General features: G+C 37.7%; 1 protein-coding gene across 2 annotated transcripts in view; it reads left to right on the top strand.

The window, feature by feature from the left end:
- The window catches only part of LOC120597029 (nuclear autoantigen Sp-100-like), a 44,586-nt gene that overhangs the window by 11,050 nt on the left and 15,243 nt on the right, over positions 1–18,293 (top strand). Inside the window, exons 10-14 of one of the 2 annotated variants that reach the window (XM_039855673.1) lie at positions 2,825–2,941; positions 3,924–3,977; positions 13,380–13,424; positions 15,481–15,552; positions 17,819–17,866. In XM_039855673.1, the coding sequence (XP_039711607.1) occupies positions 2,825–2,941; positions 3,924–3,977; positions 13,380–13,424; positions 15,481–15,552; positions 17,819–17,866 (336 nt within the window). The remainder of the gene's footprint in view (positions 1–2,824; positions 2,942–3,923; positions 3,978–13,379; positions 13,425–15,480; positions 15,553–17,818; positions 17,867–18,293) is intronic. The other variant, XM_039855674.1, reaches the window with a different exon arrangement.

The raw sequence follows: 18,293 nt of genomic DNA, 5'->3' as shown, positions 1-18,293 counted from the left end.
GATGGGGATAGAAACGTGTAAGGCAGAGCAATGAGCAGAAAATTGAGAAACAGGAAGAGAATGAAGTGTGGTTGGATAGAAAAAGAGACAGAACAAATATCTTTTGGATGTGAGGTGTAGTCATTGGAGGTGTGTTTTTTCTCAGCTTGTCTGAGCTGTGAACATGATTAAGCATGACCACATTGAAGAATGTTCCTTGGTCACCATCTGCTGTCTGTCATTTCCTTATTTCCCTTCAGTGTCCTATGGATTCAAATCTCTTCAAATAAACAGAGAAGAGAGTGAGAAATGATGCCAGCCTGTTAGCATGTGGTGGAGAAACCCATTCTGATACTAATTACCAATTATCTTTGTTTTCCTGTATGTACAGTGGATAAACTCTTCCTCCTCTACCTTACCTCTCCCCCAAAAACATGGCTGTCCATGCGCACACAAATTAACATACACTCACATAGAGACAGACTTGTGCACGGATTAGGACTACGTCATCAGGCTTGAGGAAGTCAAAAAGGAAGAAGAGCTGGGCTCCTGAATGGAGACAGGTGACACTGAATAGATAATGTAAGGACAAAGAATGGAAATGTAAAGGTATCTGAGTAAGTTTCAAGTTTTTCTAAGTGGACATGGAATCCGAATATCACCAGGTGGGGGAGGTGGGATGATTTTCAAGATATGTTTCAGAAGTTTCCCAGAAATATGGTAATAAAGTCCATGACTGACTGGCAGGCCTGAAACGTAGAAAGCTCATAGGGAACTGGCAAAAGTCATAGCAGTCAATGTCAAAAGAGCAGGAATTTGGTGATGATGAAAGTAGTAATCTGTGAGATGAAGATGAACATAATGAAGAAAACATAAAGACAAAGAATGCAATTGTAAAAAAAAAAGAAGGATCAAGATAAGATAGAGAAAAACAGACGAGAAGCAAAGAGAAAACAGAAAGCGAAGTGGTGGTGGAAAGACTACTTCAATAATAACACGAGATGCAGAGATAGAAGCATATAAAAATAGATGGGGATGAGATGCATAGGGGGTAATAAATGGAGAGAAAATAGATGAGGCACAAAGCAAACTATGTAGAGACAGGGTTGAAAAATGAGAGAAAATCGTAGAGAAAAAGTAGCAGTGTAAAAAGGAGAAAAGAGAGAGAGAGAGAGGAATCGTGGAGTCTAAGATGATCATGAGACAAAAGCAATGTTGGCACAAGGGGTGGTTCACCCTGGCGGTGAGTTTTCACTGTAAAGCATCCCCAGGTATCAAAGTGGCCCCAGTAACTCACCCAGATTACAAGAGATCTCACCGTGTATTTCATCCACTCTTATGGCTTCCATCACCGTTCACAACCTGAGGTTCCTAAACATACCTCTCCAACCCAGCCCTGTCTTCTAAGCTTCTAAACTCATTCACCCAGGTGTCAGAAAGACCTCTGGCCAAGGTCCTGAAGACTTTGTCCTTCTCCACTAAGATGTCTTTCAACACTTTGAAACACAACCCTTCCAAAACTGAGCATATCATCTTTCCCCCTAAAACCAGCATCTGCTTTTCTAGTGTTCTCTATCTCTAAAACACACTGTTAATTTGCCTATTCTTTCAAGTTCAAATTCTCAGAGTCATCAATGACATCAGTACACTCCTCTGTAACCTAATTCTATCAATTCTTCCTTTTAAATGTCTCTAATCTGTCCACGCATCTCCATACCCAATGTTATCACTCTAGCCCCTGTCTATATCACTTCTCACTAGAACTAGAGCTACAGGCTCCTGTTTGCCTTCCTGCATTCAATCTTGTTCCCAGCAAATGTGTTCTAAGTAATTTAGCTAAACTGATCTTTCAAAAATGCAAATATGTCCATGCTGCTATTCTACATAAAATCCAATGTCCTTTAATTTTCTTTAGTCAATTCTCTTTCATACGGCCTCCAAAGCCACCTACGTCGAGGCTCCTGCCTTTTCTTCCATCCTCATTGTTGCCACTCACTTTCCTACTTTGTGTTCAGACATGTTAAACTCCTTTGGTTACTTGCATTTTCTGAATCGAGACCTTTGCTCATGCTTCTCCATCTACTTAGGGCTACTCTCTTGGCCTCCTTCCTCCCTAATCTGGCTAACTCTTGCTTTGTTCTCTGGAAGAGATCCTTCGCCTCAAACTAGGCTAGTTTTTCCTGACTTATGTTCCCCAGGGTATCTTGTCCAATCTGTGTCCTTACATTCCTCATCTTTTGATATACTCACTTCTTTATGTGTCAGTTTCATGGTTACTCTTAAGATTGACAAGCTCTGACACTTCATTGTACTCTGCATCATTATCTCATTATAGTGTCCACCTCAGCCCCTGGCACATGAGAGAAGCCCAGCAAGCTTGTTGAGTGAACGGAAAGAGCTGTTCATTTTCATTATTCCAACATTTAAAAATTTGTCTGGCAAAAGTTAGTTTATTAGAGTATTTATATAAAATATTTGCAAAAAATTATTTTAATAATTGAATTATATATACATATGTGTAGACATATAAATATAATGACATTTCTGAAAAAAGAATAACATCACATGAAGATAAATACAAACATTTGTAAAAAATGTCATTAAAGAATGGATAGAAGAAGCGTATAAATGAAAAATAGAAAAACAAAGATACAAGTTTGGGGCAAAGAGAAAAAGATAATAGAGAATAAAAGGTTGAAAGGAAAAGACAGAGACAATGAGAAGCAACACTGACAAAGAGATTTCAGAGGTAGAGCCATCCTTTGATGTAGGAGTGAAGAAAAGGAGGACCAAAGGTGGGAGGGCAGGGGGTGGAAATTAAAATTTTTTACCAATCATAACATAGGAGCAGAGCTCCAAGAACTTGGAATTGAGAAGTGTTCCTGTGTCATGTGTTTTTCAAAAGGTGTGCCCAGAAGCCAAGAAGCAAGGACAGAAGGTAGCCACGCATCTGACATGATGGGTAAGACTGCCCAAGAGTCTTGGGGTGGAGGTGTTTCAGCAGATACCACAGACCCTGGGTATGTCTGTGGTAGAGGGTCAGGGTTCAAGAACTTCAGGCAGCTCACCAGCTGGGAGTGTGTCAGTGATAAAGGTGAGAGTCACAGGGCCCGGGCTGCAGGACGTCAGGAATCTGAAATTAGAGCTCTCGTTTCCTGCCGCACTTGACTCTGAGCACACTTTGACAAAGAAGGGTCCAGTCCATGTCGAAATCCCATTCTCTACGTGTATTTGACTTGACCCTTTCGGGGAGGCAAGAGATCATGATTACAGTTGTGTTTAACAGAATGGGTCCTGTTGGTTATATGTGGTTGATTATACGATGTAGTAGAAATACACTGGTAAAAAAAAAAAAAATGGAAGTATCTCACTCACTATATTAGCATATCAATACCAAAGTGTAGTGTTTATATAGTGACTTCCACCCCTGTTCATGGAGCAAAGAAATCTAAGTATTCTTCTGTTGACAGATAATAGTGTCACTTTGTCACAACCTTGGAAAGGCCTCAAAAGACAAAGAAATGGTCCTGCTACCTGTCAGGAAAAAAGACCTCAGATAACTATTCTTAATCTCGACATATAGTTTTGAAGTATGCCCTTCACCTTGCTAGTGATTTATATAGTAATTTTTCATTAATTTTTTTAAATAAGATTATTTATTTAATCTATATAAAAATATCTAAAGCTTGAACAGGATAACTTTTGCTATCCCTATTTCGTAAATGAGGAAAGTGATGCACATAAGTAATGAAGAGTTTGTTCAAAGTCTCAGAGAAATAAAGACCTTAGGTATCGACTTGTACCTGTCTGATTCCTTTAGAAGGAAAACGGAAGTGATATCAGAACATCGTTACAAGCGCAAGCCTTCCAGTGTGAATTGTCATAGGATTTGTAACTTTTATTTATAAATTACAGTTCTCTGACCATCACCTATTACTTTCTAGATGCCATGGATATTGAATACAACTCGACTTTGGAAAAACAAAGTGAGAAAAGAAGTAAGAGTGAATAAGAATTTATTTAATTTTTATGTTACAAGTGAACTATTTTTCAATGCTAAAGTTTATTATCAGTATTTTCCATATTTTTCATAAGACAAAAAAAATGCTTTTTAAGGTAATTATTTTTCCAAAATGCTAATTATCTTCATGTTGCTCTTTATTCTGATTTTAAAATATATGCTGCTTATAAACATTGGTATATCTTTCCAGAATTTTTCTATATATTAGTTCATTTCGGAATATAGTTTTATTTATCTAAATAGGCTAATTTTATGCATATTTTTCCTTTTCTTGCTTTTTAAAATTAATATATTATACCTAGACAATTATAACACAACTCTTTTATGAGCTATAAAAAGTCTTGTTTAAGGGTGCTTTAACATGCACTATTTTCGTTTTTAGTATGTTTGAGCTTTTTCATTTGTTATTGGTCATTTGTTTTTCTTCACAGATTTCTTTGTTATAGAACGCTGTCAGTGTTTCCTGCTGTTGTGTTCAGCTTCATCTCACTGTGCTCAATAAACAGAAATTCTTATGTGATATACATACATTAAATCTCGCTCATATATGTTCCTTGTATGTTGTTCCATTTGGTGTTCTTGTTTTCAACTTATTAATAAAATCTTTTGTCCTAGAGAAGTTACAAAATTGTAGTCAAATTTGTCAGCTTTTTCTCTCTAATTTTGGGGTTTCCTATCGTATTTACAACAAACATTTCTAGCTGAAGATTTTGAAAACCTTATTCTATATTTGATTCTAGGGTGTTTGAAATATCTGATCATTTTACTGTTTCCACCTATAAAACCTGGGTTTTGCCTCTTTGTGTATATGTGGTGTAGGAATTATTAAAACATTCCTTCCACAACTACATCGTGATTTGAATCATCACTTTGATGGCACAGGGACTTTACCTGTTTATACACTAGTTGTTGTTTTGCAATCAGAGGGGCTACAGGAAACAAAGTAGAGCTCAGAGTTACCATCATCCTATTGACTCACTGGGGGTGAATTTTAGAATCAACTCAGAGAGATTTTCCTCACCTCCTTCCTAAGTTCATTGAAACTTCTGCTCAGAAATGCATTAAATTTGCAGATTAATTTGGGGAGCACAGAGACTTCTACCCATTTAAACATGGGTTATTCAATGTTCTTCCATTAAGAATTTTCTTATACTTTAAAAAAAAAAAATTTGTATGTGGTACAAATTTGTTTGCTACTATGAGTATCTTTTTTTTTCCCATTACAGAATAGCTCTTAAAAATATTTTTTAATTTATTTATTTTAATTAGTTTCAATTAAACATTGGTTAGACATCTATATAGTTCATAAAATGATCCCCCCAATTGCTCCCTCCCTCCCTGGCCCTCCACCTAGCCAATGTATTAATGCTAACTGCATTCCCTATGCTGTGCTCCCCAACCCCATCATTTTACCTAATTTGTACTTCTTTAACCTTTCACCCCGATCTCCCAGCCCCACACAAACCCCCCTGCCTCTGTCACCACCAAATTGTCCACTATATCTGTGAGTCTGTTTTTGAATAGTTTGTTCTTTTTATTCCTTTAGATTCCGCATATAAGTGAAATCATATAGTGCTTATCTTCTTCTGTCTGACTTAAATACCTTCAAGGTCCATCAAAGCAATATATTTTTCCATCTCCTTCCTTTTAGTCTGTGTGTGTCTTTTAATCTGAAGTGAGTCTTTCGTATTTTTTCTTCTTAAAAAAGTCCCTCCAACATTTCCTGGAATACTGGTTTGGTGGTGAAGCTCTTTACCTGTACTTCAACTCTAAATGATAGCTTTGCTGGATAAAGCATTCTTGGTTGTAGATTCCAGGTCTACAACAATATCCTGTTGAATATTTTGTGCCAAGCCCTTCTGTCCTGCATAGCTTCTTTTGAGAATCAGCTGCCAGTCTTATGGGTGTTCCTTTATAAGTAATTATCTGTTGTTGTTTTTTTTTCTTGCTGCTTTTAATATTCTTTCTTTGTATTTAACCTTTGACATTTTAATTATGACGTGTCTTAGTGTGGGCCTCTTTGGATCCCTGGTTTTTAGAATTCTCTGAGCTTCCTGGGGTTTTATGTTCATTTCTTTCACCAGCTTAGGGAAGTCTTCCATCATTATTTTTTCAAACAGCTGTTCAACATCTTGCTTGTCTTCAGTTACACTGATCGGACGGATATTTGGACCCTTAATAGTGTCCCATATGCTCCTTAAGTTATTTTTATAGTCGTGGCATCATATCTCTTGCCATTCTACTTGCATGTTCTTGGCTTTCCCATCCTCTAGATAGGATATTTTATCCTTTTCTTTATTTACTTTGTTTATTCCTTTGTTTATTTCATTTAATATACCTTTCAACTCAGATAATGTGTTCTTTATTTCAGACTGGTTCCCTTTTATAATTTCCATTTCTGTGTTTATGTTTTTTATCTCTTTGTTGAAGTTCTCATTGAATTTATCTATGCTTCCAAAAAATTCATTGAGCATCTTTATAACCAGTGTTTTGAATTCTGCGTCTGTTAGATTACTTGACTCCATTATTTCTGGATCTCTGCTCTGTTCTCTCATATGGTTTCTGCTTCTTTGTCTTCCCATTTTGGCTACCTTTCCACGTCTGTTTCTATGTACTAAGCAAACAGTACATAGTCTCCCGGTCTTATTAGCGAAGATTCGTGAGGTAGGTGTCCAGTGGCACAGACCTAAGAGGGGTTCAACTGTAGGCCAAACTTAGCCCAAGCCTCTACCCCTCCGGGGCCACCTGTTAAGATTCAGCAAGCAATCCACAGATGCTGTGCTTATAGTTGCCTCAAAAGGCCACACCAGAAACCAAGGCCAGCTGCCTCCAGTGTGAGTCTCAGCAAGGAGAACTTGACTCATCGAGGACACACCTGGATGTGGCTTGGATGGGGCTCAAGTTGGGGGAGGCGGGAATCTTCTGGGCTGAGCAACCTCTGTTACCCAGTTTGATGACGTTACGGCTACAGAGGCACTGTGTCCGCACTGGGAGTGAGTAGGGCTCAACAGGGAACAATGGATACCACCAGCACTTCTGTACAGTCTTGCCTCGGTCCTCACTCAGACGATATCTCTCTGTAAGTCCCTGGTGCCCCCTGTGCACAGCCTAATTGACACTGGTGCTCAGAGCGAGCAGGTTCGTCACCACAAAAATCCACTTGCGGACACGGCCCCTTCAAGAGGCGTCTGCTGCTGCCGCTGCTGCAGCCTCCGTCTCACTCAGCCTTTCAGACCGGGTGGCCCCGCGTCCTCACCCCGTCCTACCTTCTGCCGTTGCAGGGTGCTTTCTTGGATTCTCCTTAGTTGTATGGCTTGTTCATCTAGATCTCAGGCAATTTTTCCTTGCTGCTGCTTCTTGTTTCCATCACAACTTTGATCTGGTCGCCAGAGGGGTGAACAGAGCCTCTATCATCTATGCCATTTTTTTCTGTGTACTCTCAAAATGTTTATTTAAATAGGAAATCTGTCATTTTATTACCTACTTGCACATGAGGAAATTAGACTGCCAAAAGCCTTTTTCCGATTTAATGTAAAATCTCACAGGTATTTATACAATTTAGGGATTCAGATCACTTAAAATAGTGTGATCAGTCCCCAAAATTATTAAGACAGTCAGTCAGAATTAACTTTCTTAAGAAACTAGTTTTATGAGAAGTATCAATAATTTCTAATTTGGGGAAGTTTTACAAGACCCCTTCAAATAACTCTTTCATGGATCCATTTATATGAAGAGAACAAAATAAATTGGTAATAGTTATGAGTAGACACATCTCCATATTTTACAAGACATATCTTCTTATGAAATTTTTCAATTTAACACTGTGAAATCAGATTCTTTGTATTAGTTTTTTAGTGCAGAATGTTCTCTTCCTTCCACAGTTATAGGTGGAGGGGACTTTTCCTCCATCTCTTTCTGTAATTCTTTATGTCATATATACATTGCATTGTGTGTTCACCACAGAGAGGTCAAGACTTTGAAAGACTTTGGCTGAGCTCATGTTCATGCTAAATACTGGGTAGAATCTTGTTGAGTGCAGATGAAGTTCCCAAAGCTCACTCTATAGGATGTGGCAGTAAATTCAGTGACCCCCTACTTACACAGAATAAGGCAGTGAACTCAGCTTCTTTTCTTTTTTATGCTCTAAGTTTCACCCAGAGGCAAAGAGTCAAGGGCCCATTTGCAACATAGCCCAGGGTACAGTCACAACACTGGTTCCCAGTGACACAGATGCTTGTTGACACAGCCCCACAATTCAGCAACCTCAGGGGCTATCTGCAAGGTGGGAACCTCCATATTCTCTCGCCCTGCTGAAACTGAGGGATAAAGAAATGTCAGGAAACTACAAATTAGAAGGTTGGTGATTTTTCGTTGTTGGGTCTTTGTCATAAATAGTGATGTAGTAATCAATGTTGTTGGCTGATGAGGGTTCTCTGTGAATCTTGTTATGGGGCTGAGATACCTCTAGACCCCATGTTCCTAGGAACTGTACAGATTGACCATAGGCGAGTGGCTTTGCTGACTTCATGAGTGAGGCAGGGGTAGGCAGCAGGTGTGAACAGCAGTGGTAGAAGAGGAGGTGAACCTCTTCCGAGGAGCCTGGGCCTTAGATCTGAAGGGATCTGTCCCAACAATCTGGCTTCTCCAGTCAGGAGGATGGAGCTGGTATGGCTCGTCTGAGGTGGCCTGCAGTGGTCACCTGATCCTGGCATTTCTGACTGGGAGGTTGTCGTCTGGACCTGGATGCTTTCCTCATCTCTAACTATACTCTCTCCCTAGGGATTTCAACCAGTCCGGTAGCTGTAAATTCCATAAATAAGTGAACAAATATCATTAAATTTACATTCTATAGTGGTCTAGGCAAGAGTGATGGTGGATTGGACTAAGCTGGTAGCAGTGGAGGTGTTCAAAACTGGGTGTGTTACGAAAACACATATGCAATCACACACACACAACGCTCCATCATGTATGTATAAATACATTTTATGTATTTTATTTATTTATAAAATGTAATTATATATTATATAAATGTTTGTATACCATATAGAAACATTTCATTAGATAAATATGAATATATTATGCATAAATAAATATATTAAAATTATAAATAAAATATAAATTATATATAAATATATCTATGAAATAGTTATATAATATAACTTTATATAAATATATAAAATATATTTTATATATAAATAAATATATAAATTATAAATATATAGCATATTAGTAAAACTATATATTATATACATAACTATATATTACATGTAATATATAGAGTGTAGATATGTATCTATATATAAGGCTCCAACATATTCCTGACCATCTAGAAGCCTACACACATGTCTAGGGAAATACACCTACCCAGGGCTGTGCACACACTCAGGAAAGACCTAAGAAAGCCCTGAGTTATCACCTCTGGCTGGCCTTGCAGCTCTGTGCAAGCAGGAAGTGAGAACTAAGATGAAGCTTTGAACTGCCTAGCTTACATCGATACATGCATGAAGCCCCTTGGCAAAGACTAAGAGACTTATTAGTTCTAGGTATTTAAGGAAATCTCTTTCCAATCACTAGCTGACTAACTGAGCAGAGACTTCAGTGGCCACATGGCAAAAAATACAGACTTTGCAATGTTAGTTCGGAAAAAAAGTACTGCAGGCACACTTTGGAGATACCACTAGTTTGGTCCCAGACCTCCACAATAAAGCAAATATCACAATAAAGCGAGTCATACATATTTTTTGGTTTCCCAGTACACATAAAAGTTATGTTTAGACTGCACTGCAACCTATTAAATGTGCGATATCATTATCTAAAAAATTTACGTATCTTAATTTTAAAATACTTTATTGCTAACAAATGCTAAGCATTATCTGAGGCTTCAGTGTGTCATAATCTTTTTGCTGGTGGAAGGTCTTGCTTCAATATTGATAGCTGCTGACTGGTTAGTGTGTTGGTTGCTAAAGGTTGGAGTAACTGGCAATTTTTGAGAATAAGACAACGATGAAGTTTGCCACATTGATTGTCTTCTTTCCAAAAACAATTGCTCTGTAGCATCTGATACTGTTTGATAGCATTTTATCTACAGTATAACTTCTTTCAAAGATAGAATCAATCCTCTCAAAACTTGCCACTGCTTCATCAACTAAGTTTATGTAATACTCTAAATCTTTTATTGTCATTCCGATAATCTTCACAGCATCTTCACCAGGAGGAGATTCCATCTCAAAAAACCACTCTCTTTGTTCATCCATAAGAAGCAACTCCTCATCCATTAAAGGTTTATCGTGAGATTGCAGCAATTCAGTCACATATTTAGGCTTCACTTCTGGTTCTAGTTTTCTCGCTATTTTTACCACATCTGCTGTTTCTTCCTCCACTGAAGTCTTAAACCTCTCAAAGTCATCCATGATGGTTGGAAACAACTTCTTCTAAATTCCTATTCATGTTCATATTCATTCTTCCCATGAATCAAGACTGTTCTTAATGGCATCTAAAATGGTAAATTATTTCCAGAAGTTTTCAATTTACTTTGCTCAGATCCAACAGAGGAATCACTATCTGTGGCAGTTATAGCTTTATAAAATGTATTTCTTAAATAATAACACTTGAAAGTCAAAATTATTCCTTGATCCATGGGCTGCAGAATGAATGGTGTGTTAGCAGGCATGAAAATGACATTAATCTCATTGTACATCTCCATCAGAGCTCTTGGGTGACCAAGTGCATTGTCAATGAGTCGTAATATTTTAAAAGAAATTTTTTTTTCTGTGCAGTAGGTCTCAACAGTAGGCTTAACATATTAAGTGAACTGTGTTGTACACAAATGTGCTGTCATCCAGGCTTTGTTGTTCTATTTATAGAGAACTGGCAGAGTAGATTTAGCATAATTCTTAAGAATCTTGGATTTTCAGAAAAGTAAATGAGCACTGGCTTCAACTTAAAGTCACCAGCTGCATTAGCCCCTAATAAGAGCATCAGCCTGTCCTTTGAAGTTTTGAGGCCAGGCCTTGACTTTTCCTCTCTAACTATAAAAGTCCTAGGTGGCATCTTCTTCCAACATCAAGAAGGCTGTTTCGTCTACATTGAGCATCTGTTGTTTAGTGTAGTCGCCTTAATTTATTATCTTAGCTAAGTCTTCTGGATAACCTGCTGCAGCCTCTACATCAGCACATGCTACTTCACCTTGCACTTTTATGTTATAGAGATGGCTTCTTTCCTTAAACCTCATGAACCAACCTCTGCTAGCTTCAAACTTTTCTTCTGCAGCTTCATCACCTCTCTTGGCCTTTTGAGAATTGAAGAGAGCAGGGCCTTGCTCTGGAATAGGCTTTGGCTTAAGGGAGTATTGTGGCTGGTTTGCTCTTCTATCTAGACCACTGAAACTTTCTTCACATCAGCAATAAGGCTGTTTTGCTTTTTTATCATTTGTGTGTTCATTAAAGTAGCACTTTAAATTTCCTTAAGAACTTTTCCTTTGCATTTACTTAGCTAGCTGTTTGGCACAAGAGGCCTACCTTTCAGCCTGTTTCAGCTTTTGACATGCCTTCTTCACTAAACTTAATCATTTCTAGCTTTTGACTTAAAGCGAGAGATGTTTGACTCTTCTTTTCACTTGAGTACTTAGAGCCATTATAGGATTATTAATTGTCTTAATTTTGATGTCGTTGTGTCTCAGAGAATAGGGAGTGCCAAGGAGAGGGCAAGAGATGAAGGAACGGCCAGTTGGTGAAGCAGTCAGCATGCACACAATAACAAGTAAATTCACTCTCTTATATGGGTGCAGTTCATGGCACCCCAAAACAATTACAATAGTAACATCACATATAACTGATCACAAGCCACCATAACAAAATAATAATAATGAAAATTTTGAAATATTGTGAGAATCACCAAAATGTGACACAGAGACAGGATATGAGCAATTGCAAATTGGAAAAATGGTGCCAATAGACTTATTCATTGCAGGGTGGCCACAAACCTTCAATTTGTGAAACAAAACAAAACAAAAAACAAACCAAAAAAACCATCTGTGAAGTACAATAAAACAAAGTGCAAAAAACAAGACATGCCCATACGTCCTGATTTGCCCAAATAACACTCTATGACTCCTTGCCATAAAACAGACAAGGACCTTGTTCTACCACCCATATTTCTCTCTTCCTCCCACTTATTTTTTGTTATTATATCATTTCATGGCATATATGTTTAACATTCTGGTTTGTCACTTCACTCACCACTTTTATTTTAAAATAAAAATTTCAAAAATTTTCCAGTCCTGTGTTAATTTGCTGAAGTGGATTTTCTAGGAGTTTTCTCAATAAGGACCCATAGGAAAAATATTTCCCGAATTTTTCCTATTCAAAAGTATTTGTTTTTGTTATTTATATCTGTGAAATAATTTTCTCACTCATTATTTCTAGAAGTATTTCGTAGGTTTTTTCCCACCTTCCTGTGGCATTAAATCTTGCTGTGGAAAATTCTAGAGCCAATAAGATCCCTCTCCCTTGAAAATATGACTTGATCTTTTTACCTAGTCTTTCTCTTCTATTTTTTTTTTTTTAGTCTTTAAAGTTCAGTAAATTTGCTAGACTATATCTCAGGGTTGACTAGAGTCAGTTTCCTCTTGTACAAGGTGAAAATATATTTACTTATGTATGTGTATTCAATTATTGTTATAATTTCAAAAGCATTTTTCTTAAATTTATCTTCACGTATTTCTTCTATTATTTTGATTTTCTTCTTTAAAAACTCTACTGAATTGTTCATTGTCTTTCATTGATTATTTTCCTCTCTAACCTTTCTTAATTGTTCTGAAACTTCCTCATTTCCTTTTCTACTTTCTATAATCTATGTCCTTCACTCTAATTTATGAAACATCTAGTCTCCTTTATTCTCCTTCTAAATTTGTCTTCATTTTCCCGATGGATCTTTTCTTGTATGTATTTCTTAAATTCTGGCTATTATAAACATGGATTAGAGCTTTAGCTTTCCAAAGCAAGCCTCTGAATTCCAGGGTGTATAATTTTCTGGTGATGTCTAAAATCTACTGTTCCTTCACCTCCTTGACATTCCCTCTCTTTTGCTGTCACCTTCTGCCTGATTTCAGCTGCTTTTTACATTTTCCTTATTGTGAATGAGAAAACCTCATGTAACTACGGAAAAGCATACTGTAAATGGCTGGTGCTGTGTAAATCTAGGTTATTTTGTTGCTATTATTGTTTTCAGTGTGGTGACAACCAAGATGGTACATTGGTAGCTGGGGATTTATCCCACAAAAGTTGAATGAAGACCTAAAAATAAAATAATCGAAGGTTACTGACATATAAAGCTTGTAAATCTTTATTTATAATTCTAAATGATTCTTTTCTGTTTGAAGGAGAAAAGAAAAGATATACATGTAAAATAAAGAGTCTCCACAAAGGTAAGAATAAATGTGAGGATTCATACCTGTGAACTTACTGTACGCTTGATCTTCCTGCCACACCCTGTCTTTGCCACGGCTCCCAAATCTCCTGTGGGCATCATAAGTAATGGGTTATTTAGAATATAAACTGAGTCATTGTAACAAAGATATCCCAAAGTACAGTGGCTTAAATCACATAATTTGTTTCTCTTTCATCAGAGAGTCCAGAAGTGATAGCTGGGCACGGCCAAGCTCTTCTCTCATCCACGCTTCTTCTCTATCTCCAGTCAGTATCTATTGCTTTAGGCTAATTCGAGTTTGGGGAAGAAGGAGAGAAGGAAGTGGTAAGGTGCAGATACGGTCATCTTATAATAGATCACCCCCCATCCCCGCAGATATGGTGAATGCATGAGCTACATTTGTGGGTTCTTCAGAGACTCCCTCTTTAGAGAGTATCTCTCAACTGAAGTTCCCTTAATACGAGGACTCCAGCTGACTGCTTACCACTTCCCTCTTAGTCTCCCAGCCCCAAAGAGGTCTACATCTCATTCATCTAAATGGTCCTCCTGGAAAGACTATCTCTTAAGAAGAACTAATGCGCTCATGCCTTCTCCAGACAGGCCCATGAGAATCATGCCTCTTCACAGTGTTACTGTCAGTGAGCATGTAGCTGGCTCCCAAAATAGTCATCCTCTGTAGACTTTCCAGGCTCGAGATTTTAAATGTTTCTGCCTCCTATAAACTCCTGGAGACACAGATTAATTACCTGAAGCTGAAGCCTTCTCACTTGCCTTGAAGGATAAGGGAGCACCTTACACAACTTCTATAGAAAATCTGTGGTACCAACAGTATTTGAACAGGGGACCCATGAACAGTTATTCTATTTCTTATGTGGTATTTGAGCAAGAAAATTCACAAAGAACAATTTGAAAGAAAAGTCCAGTAGTTCTGCATTGTTAGTAGGTCTTAAACCCCAAATCTCCCAGGAAGGAGAGCTCTGGTAAGTTGAGCTAGACTGCTTTTATACCTTTAATTCATATGGCCTCAACAGGTTTAATTAAAAGTGAATCCAACAATAACAGAGAAAGACATAGAGGGACATAAAAAGACAATGTGTCTGTCTAAGATGTCTATCACTGAACAAGCCCAAATTGAAGTTCCCCTGCAGAACTGGGGAAAGAGAGAGAGAGAGAGAGAGAGAGAGAGAAAGAGAGAGAGAGAGACACGGAGAGGAATGGAAGAGTGAGCACTTCATGGTTCTGCCTTAGAGAGCAACATGGATGAACATAGCACTCAGGAGATCTACGTGTATACGCCTCATTGTTCTTCCACCCACACCTTATTGCCTGCTGAATCTGAGAGCATATTCACCTGAGATAGGGTTTCAACCAACTCTTCTTTGACGTTTCCAACTCTGAGGCTTTCTAAGACTTGAAATTCTCCTTTTTTCTCCAACTGAGGAATATTTACCCTATTGTACTTTCTTCTTTTTAACCTTTCAACTTTTATTTCTACAAATATCCCTTAGGTAATATATTCTTGGTTATTTTCTTAGACCCTAATTTTTAGTCCAAATTCATGTGGTAACTTTCACTATATTTTCAGCCCAAAAGCCTTCATTTAGGGCTGCCATTGATTTTTGCCTCTCAACCAAAGAAATCTGCATTGCTATACTTAATTTTTTAAATTTCTGGATGTTTCAGTTTCTTCATTGGTAATGGGGATAGTAAAAGTCTCTATCTCATAAATAGATTAGTAGATGTAAGGGTCATGCATTTGTGTCTAGCACATAATAAGCACTTAACAACTCAGAGTGTTCCTTCAGATACAAATGAAACTCTGTCTTAAATTTTTTTTATTAATGTGGGTGTAAATGAATTAGGATTAATGTGAGGGCAAAGAAATCTAGGATGAACCTAGGTTAGACATCTAAGGCTTGGTAAGTACAGGCTATAGGTTATATATTTTTCTTTATGTGTTAAGGCCTTGAAAAGTTATAGTAAAATGGAATTTTTAAAAAGCAATATCATATAGAATTCAACTTTTCACAGCATTTGTTTTTCTGTTTTCTCAGTGAAAAAGAAACGCAGACATGGAATTCAAACTTTGAATAACAGACTCCCACATAAAAGAGGCAAACCAAGAGGTAAAATCTTAAAAGTCAGATGCATTTTCAGTAACTAAACATCTAAATTCTCATGCTTTGTTCTTTGCTTTTAGTAACAAAGCTATTTCACTATTTGTTTTATGTAACTGTACTAACTGTTGAGAAATATATCAGATTTAATAAATTTCCAAGACACATCAGGGATTGAAAGTTGATAATTCCACAAACAAGTAATTTGGTGATGAATCTACAACCAGAACCTGGGGCCCAGGGGTTATTGCAGTGATGTCTCTGCTGAACTGGTAACTTTCCAGGCTGAAAATATAGTTGATCCTCGAACAACAAAGATTTGAACTACATGTGTCCACCTATACACAGAATTTTTCCAATAAATACAGTTGGCCCTTCCTATCCACCTGAGTGATTTTCGGGTTTCACATATAAGAATTCAACCATCTGTGATCGAAACAGTATTCTCATATTCTCAACCACAGATTCCCAACTGCAGATCAAAAATACTGTTTCTTATTTGAGGTTGGTTGAATCTGCATGTGCAAAGGGCCAACTGTAGAGTCAAATGTTATACCCAGATTTTTGACTGCATGGAGGGTGGTCTCCCCCTAACCCCTGCATTGCTTAAGGGCCATCTGTAGTAAACCATAAAACACTGTGCAACTCACAAGTGACATAGTCGTCCTTCTTCATGTCCCACTACCTTGAGGCTATCGCATGGGCTCGGGTCTGGTGCTTCACCTCTTCTGTTTCAGTTTATGCATATGTAAAGTAAAATAAAGTGAGATAAATAATAACAAACAGTAATAATAATAAATAGACCGACTGCCCTCCAAGGCCCGTCCCAGCCTCATATACAGCTTTGCGTCTAGTAGATCTCCCAGTGAACAGATTTCCCACATCTTCTGCATTCTGAACAGGGAGCTCAAGGAGTATGTTTAATTGATTCCCCAAATTTTTAATAGATTTCCAACATCACTGGCTAGAAGGGCAGGAACAGCACCTCATCATTCTGAAGTTCATTTTAAGACTTTTACATCTGTTTCTATAGAGTCAGAGTCTCAGTTTCTCTCTCCACCTCTCCACCACGCAAAGGTTCTAAGATGCAAAGCCTCCTCCCTGTGCAATTTGTAGATGACTCTAGAACTCCACCGAGCTTCCCGTTCAGCCAGGAGAAAGCTGCTGTGAAGTGAAAGAAGCAGATAAGACAGACACTGTCTCTTGTTAGGCTGTTTCATTGTGATCCTGCTTCCCACTCGGCCAGTCCCTGGCTCAAATCTATAGATCGATCTGTCAAATTATAGATAAGTTATAGTCAAAAACTCTTTCTCTGGCCATGAAACCAGGCGGTAGGAGGATTTGGCTAGAAACTTCCTATTCCCACTAGTATAGTAGAAGCAATATATTTTACCATCTCTTAGTAGCTGCATGGTGGCCAATTCTTTGGTCACCATTGGCATCATTTTATATAAGTTTCCCTTCACTGGGTTACTTTTGGAGTCCTTGCACTATTTTCAGTACAAAAATCAACTTTCAAGTTTAGGCTTGTGGCAGCTATCTGATCGGTAGAGTCCACCATGAGGTCTTCCTTGAGACTATATATCACTAGCTTTTATCAGTTACTTTATCAAAGGAAATTTTCAATACCTAATTTATTTTCTACTTTATCTGTGCACATGTGGATAGTATTAGTCCCTATTTGATCAATTTGTTCTAAGGATGAAGATTAATAGAGGCAAAGTCTAAGGCTAGTTCCTGGCACACAATGGACACTCAACTGATGTCTAACTTTATTTTCATCTCACCCTGTTGCCTAGGAAACACATAAAGCCCTGTTTTAAATTTATTTGAAATGATCTGGAGATATTAATAAAAGAAATATAGAATGAATCTCAGTTAAGTGTCATCTTTATAACTATGTCTAGGCTAGAGTTCAGCACACTATGGCCCACAAAGCAAATCCAGCCCACTAAATGTTTTGTAAATAAAGTTTTATTAGAACATAGCCACAGCCTCATCTTTTTATCTCTGTATTACCTATGAATGCTTTGGCAACACAACAGCAGAGTTGACTAATAATGTTACGTAAGGTCATGGACCTTACATATTTACTACCTGGCCCTTTCCAGAGTAAAGTTTCTAACTCCTGATCTAGGGATTTGATATTTTTTATCGAAGTACTAGACCGGCTCCTGAAAAGTTTTCATTTGAATAGTGTTTTCGTAAAACACTACTACTTGCAATGCAATGTTATAAACAAGAGATATTTATGTTTGTTTGTTTTTTACCACAGGGAGAAAACCAGTCAATGCTGGGCCTTTGAAAAGAGGCAAAAAAAGAGGTAAAAATAAGTTGTTAATATACTTTAAATAATTAAAGCATCTAAATTTTTATTTTATACTCTGTGTTTTGAGCGATCAATCAATTTTCTTAAATGGCTTATAGAGCCAGCAACAAACATTAGGATATTCATCTGCCTTGGTCAATTTTGACAACATGACAGGATGATGGTAACACCCACTTTGTTGATTTCAGCCAGTTGATCTGTGAGAGAGCCCACACCTCCTTGGGCCTGTGCAGGTCTCCCTTCACTGCACTGATAACTTCTAAAAAGGGAAATATAAAGTGTGTGACTCACGTGCTGTTTAGCTGAATTTCTCTTTCTCACGTAGAGAGCCACAGGTTACCCAACAAGGGGGACCCAGGGTGATAGTACAGGACTTGTATCCTAATCCCTAAACTTCCTTTGATTTCGGTTTGATATTCGT

Source organism: Pteropus medius, unplaced genomic scaffold (genome assembly GCF_902729225.1).
Source record: "Pteropus medius unplaced genomic scaffold, Ma_sr-lr_union100, whole genome shotgun sequence".
NCBI classification, from domain to species: domain Eukaryota; kingdom Metazoa; phylum Chordata; class Mammalia; order Chiroptera; family Pteropodidae; genus Pteropus; species Pteropus medius.
Note: the sequence above shows the minus strand (reverse complement) of the source record. Positions and strands in the feature narration are given on the sequence as shown.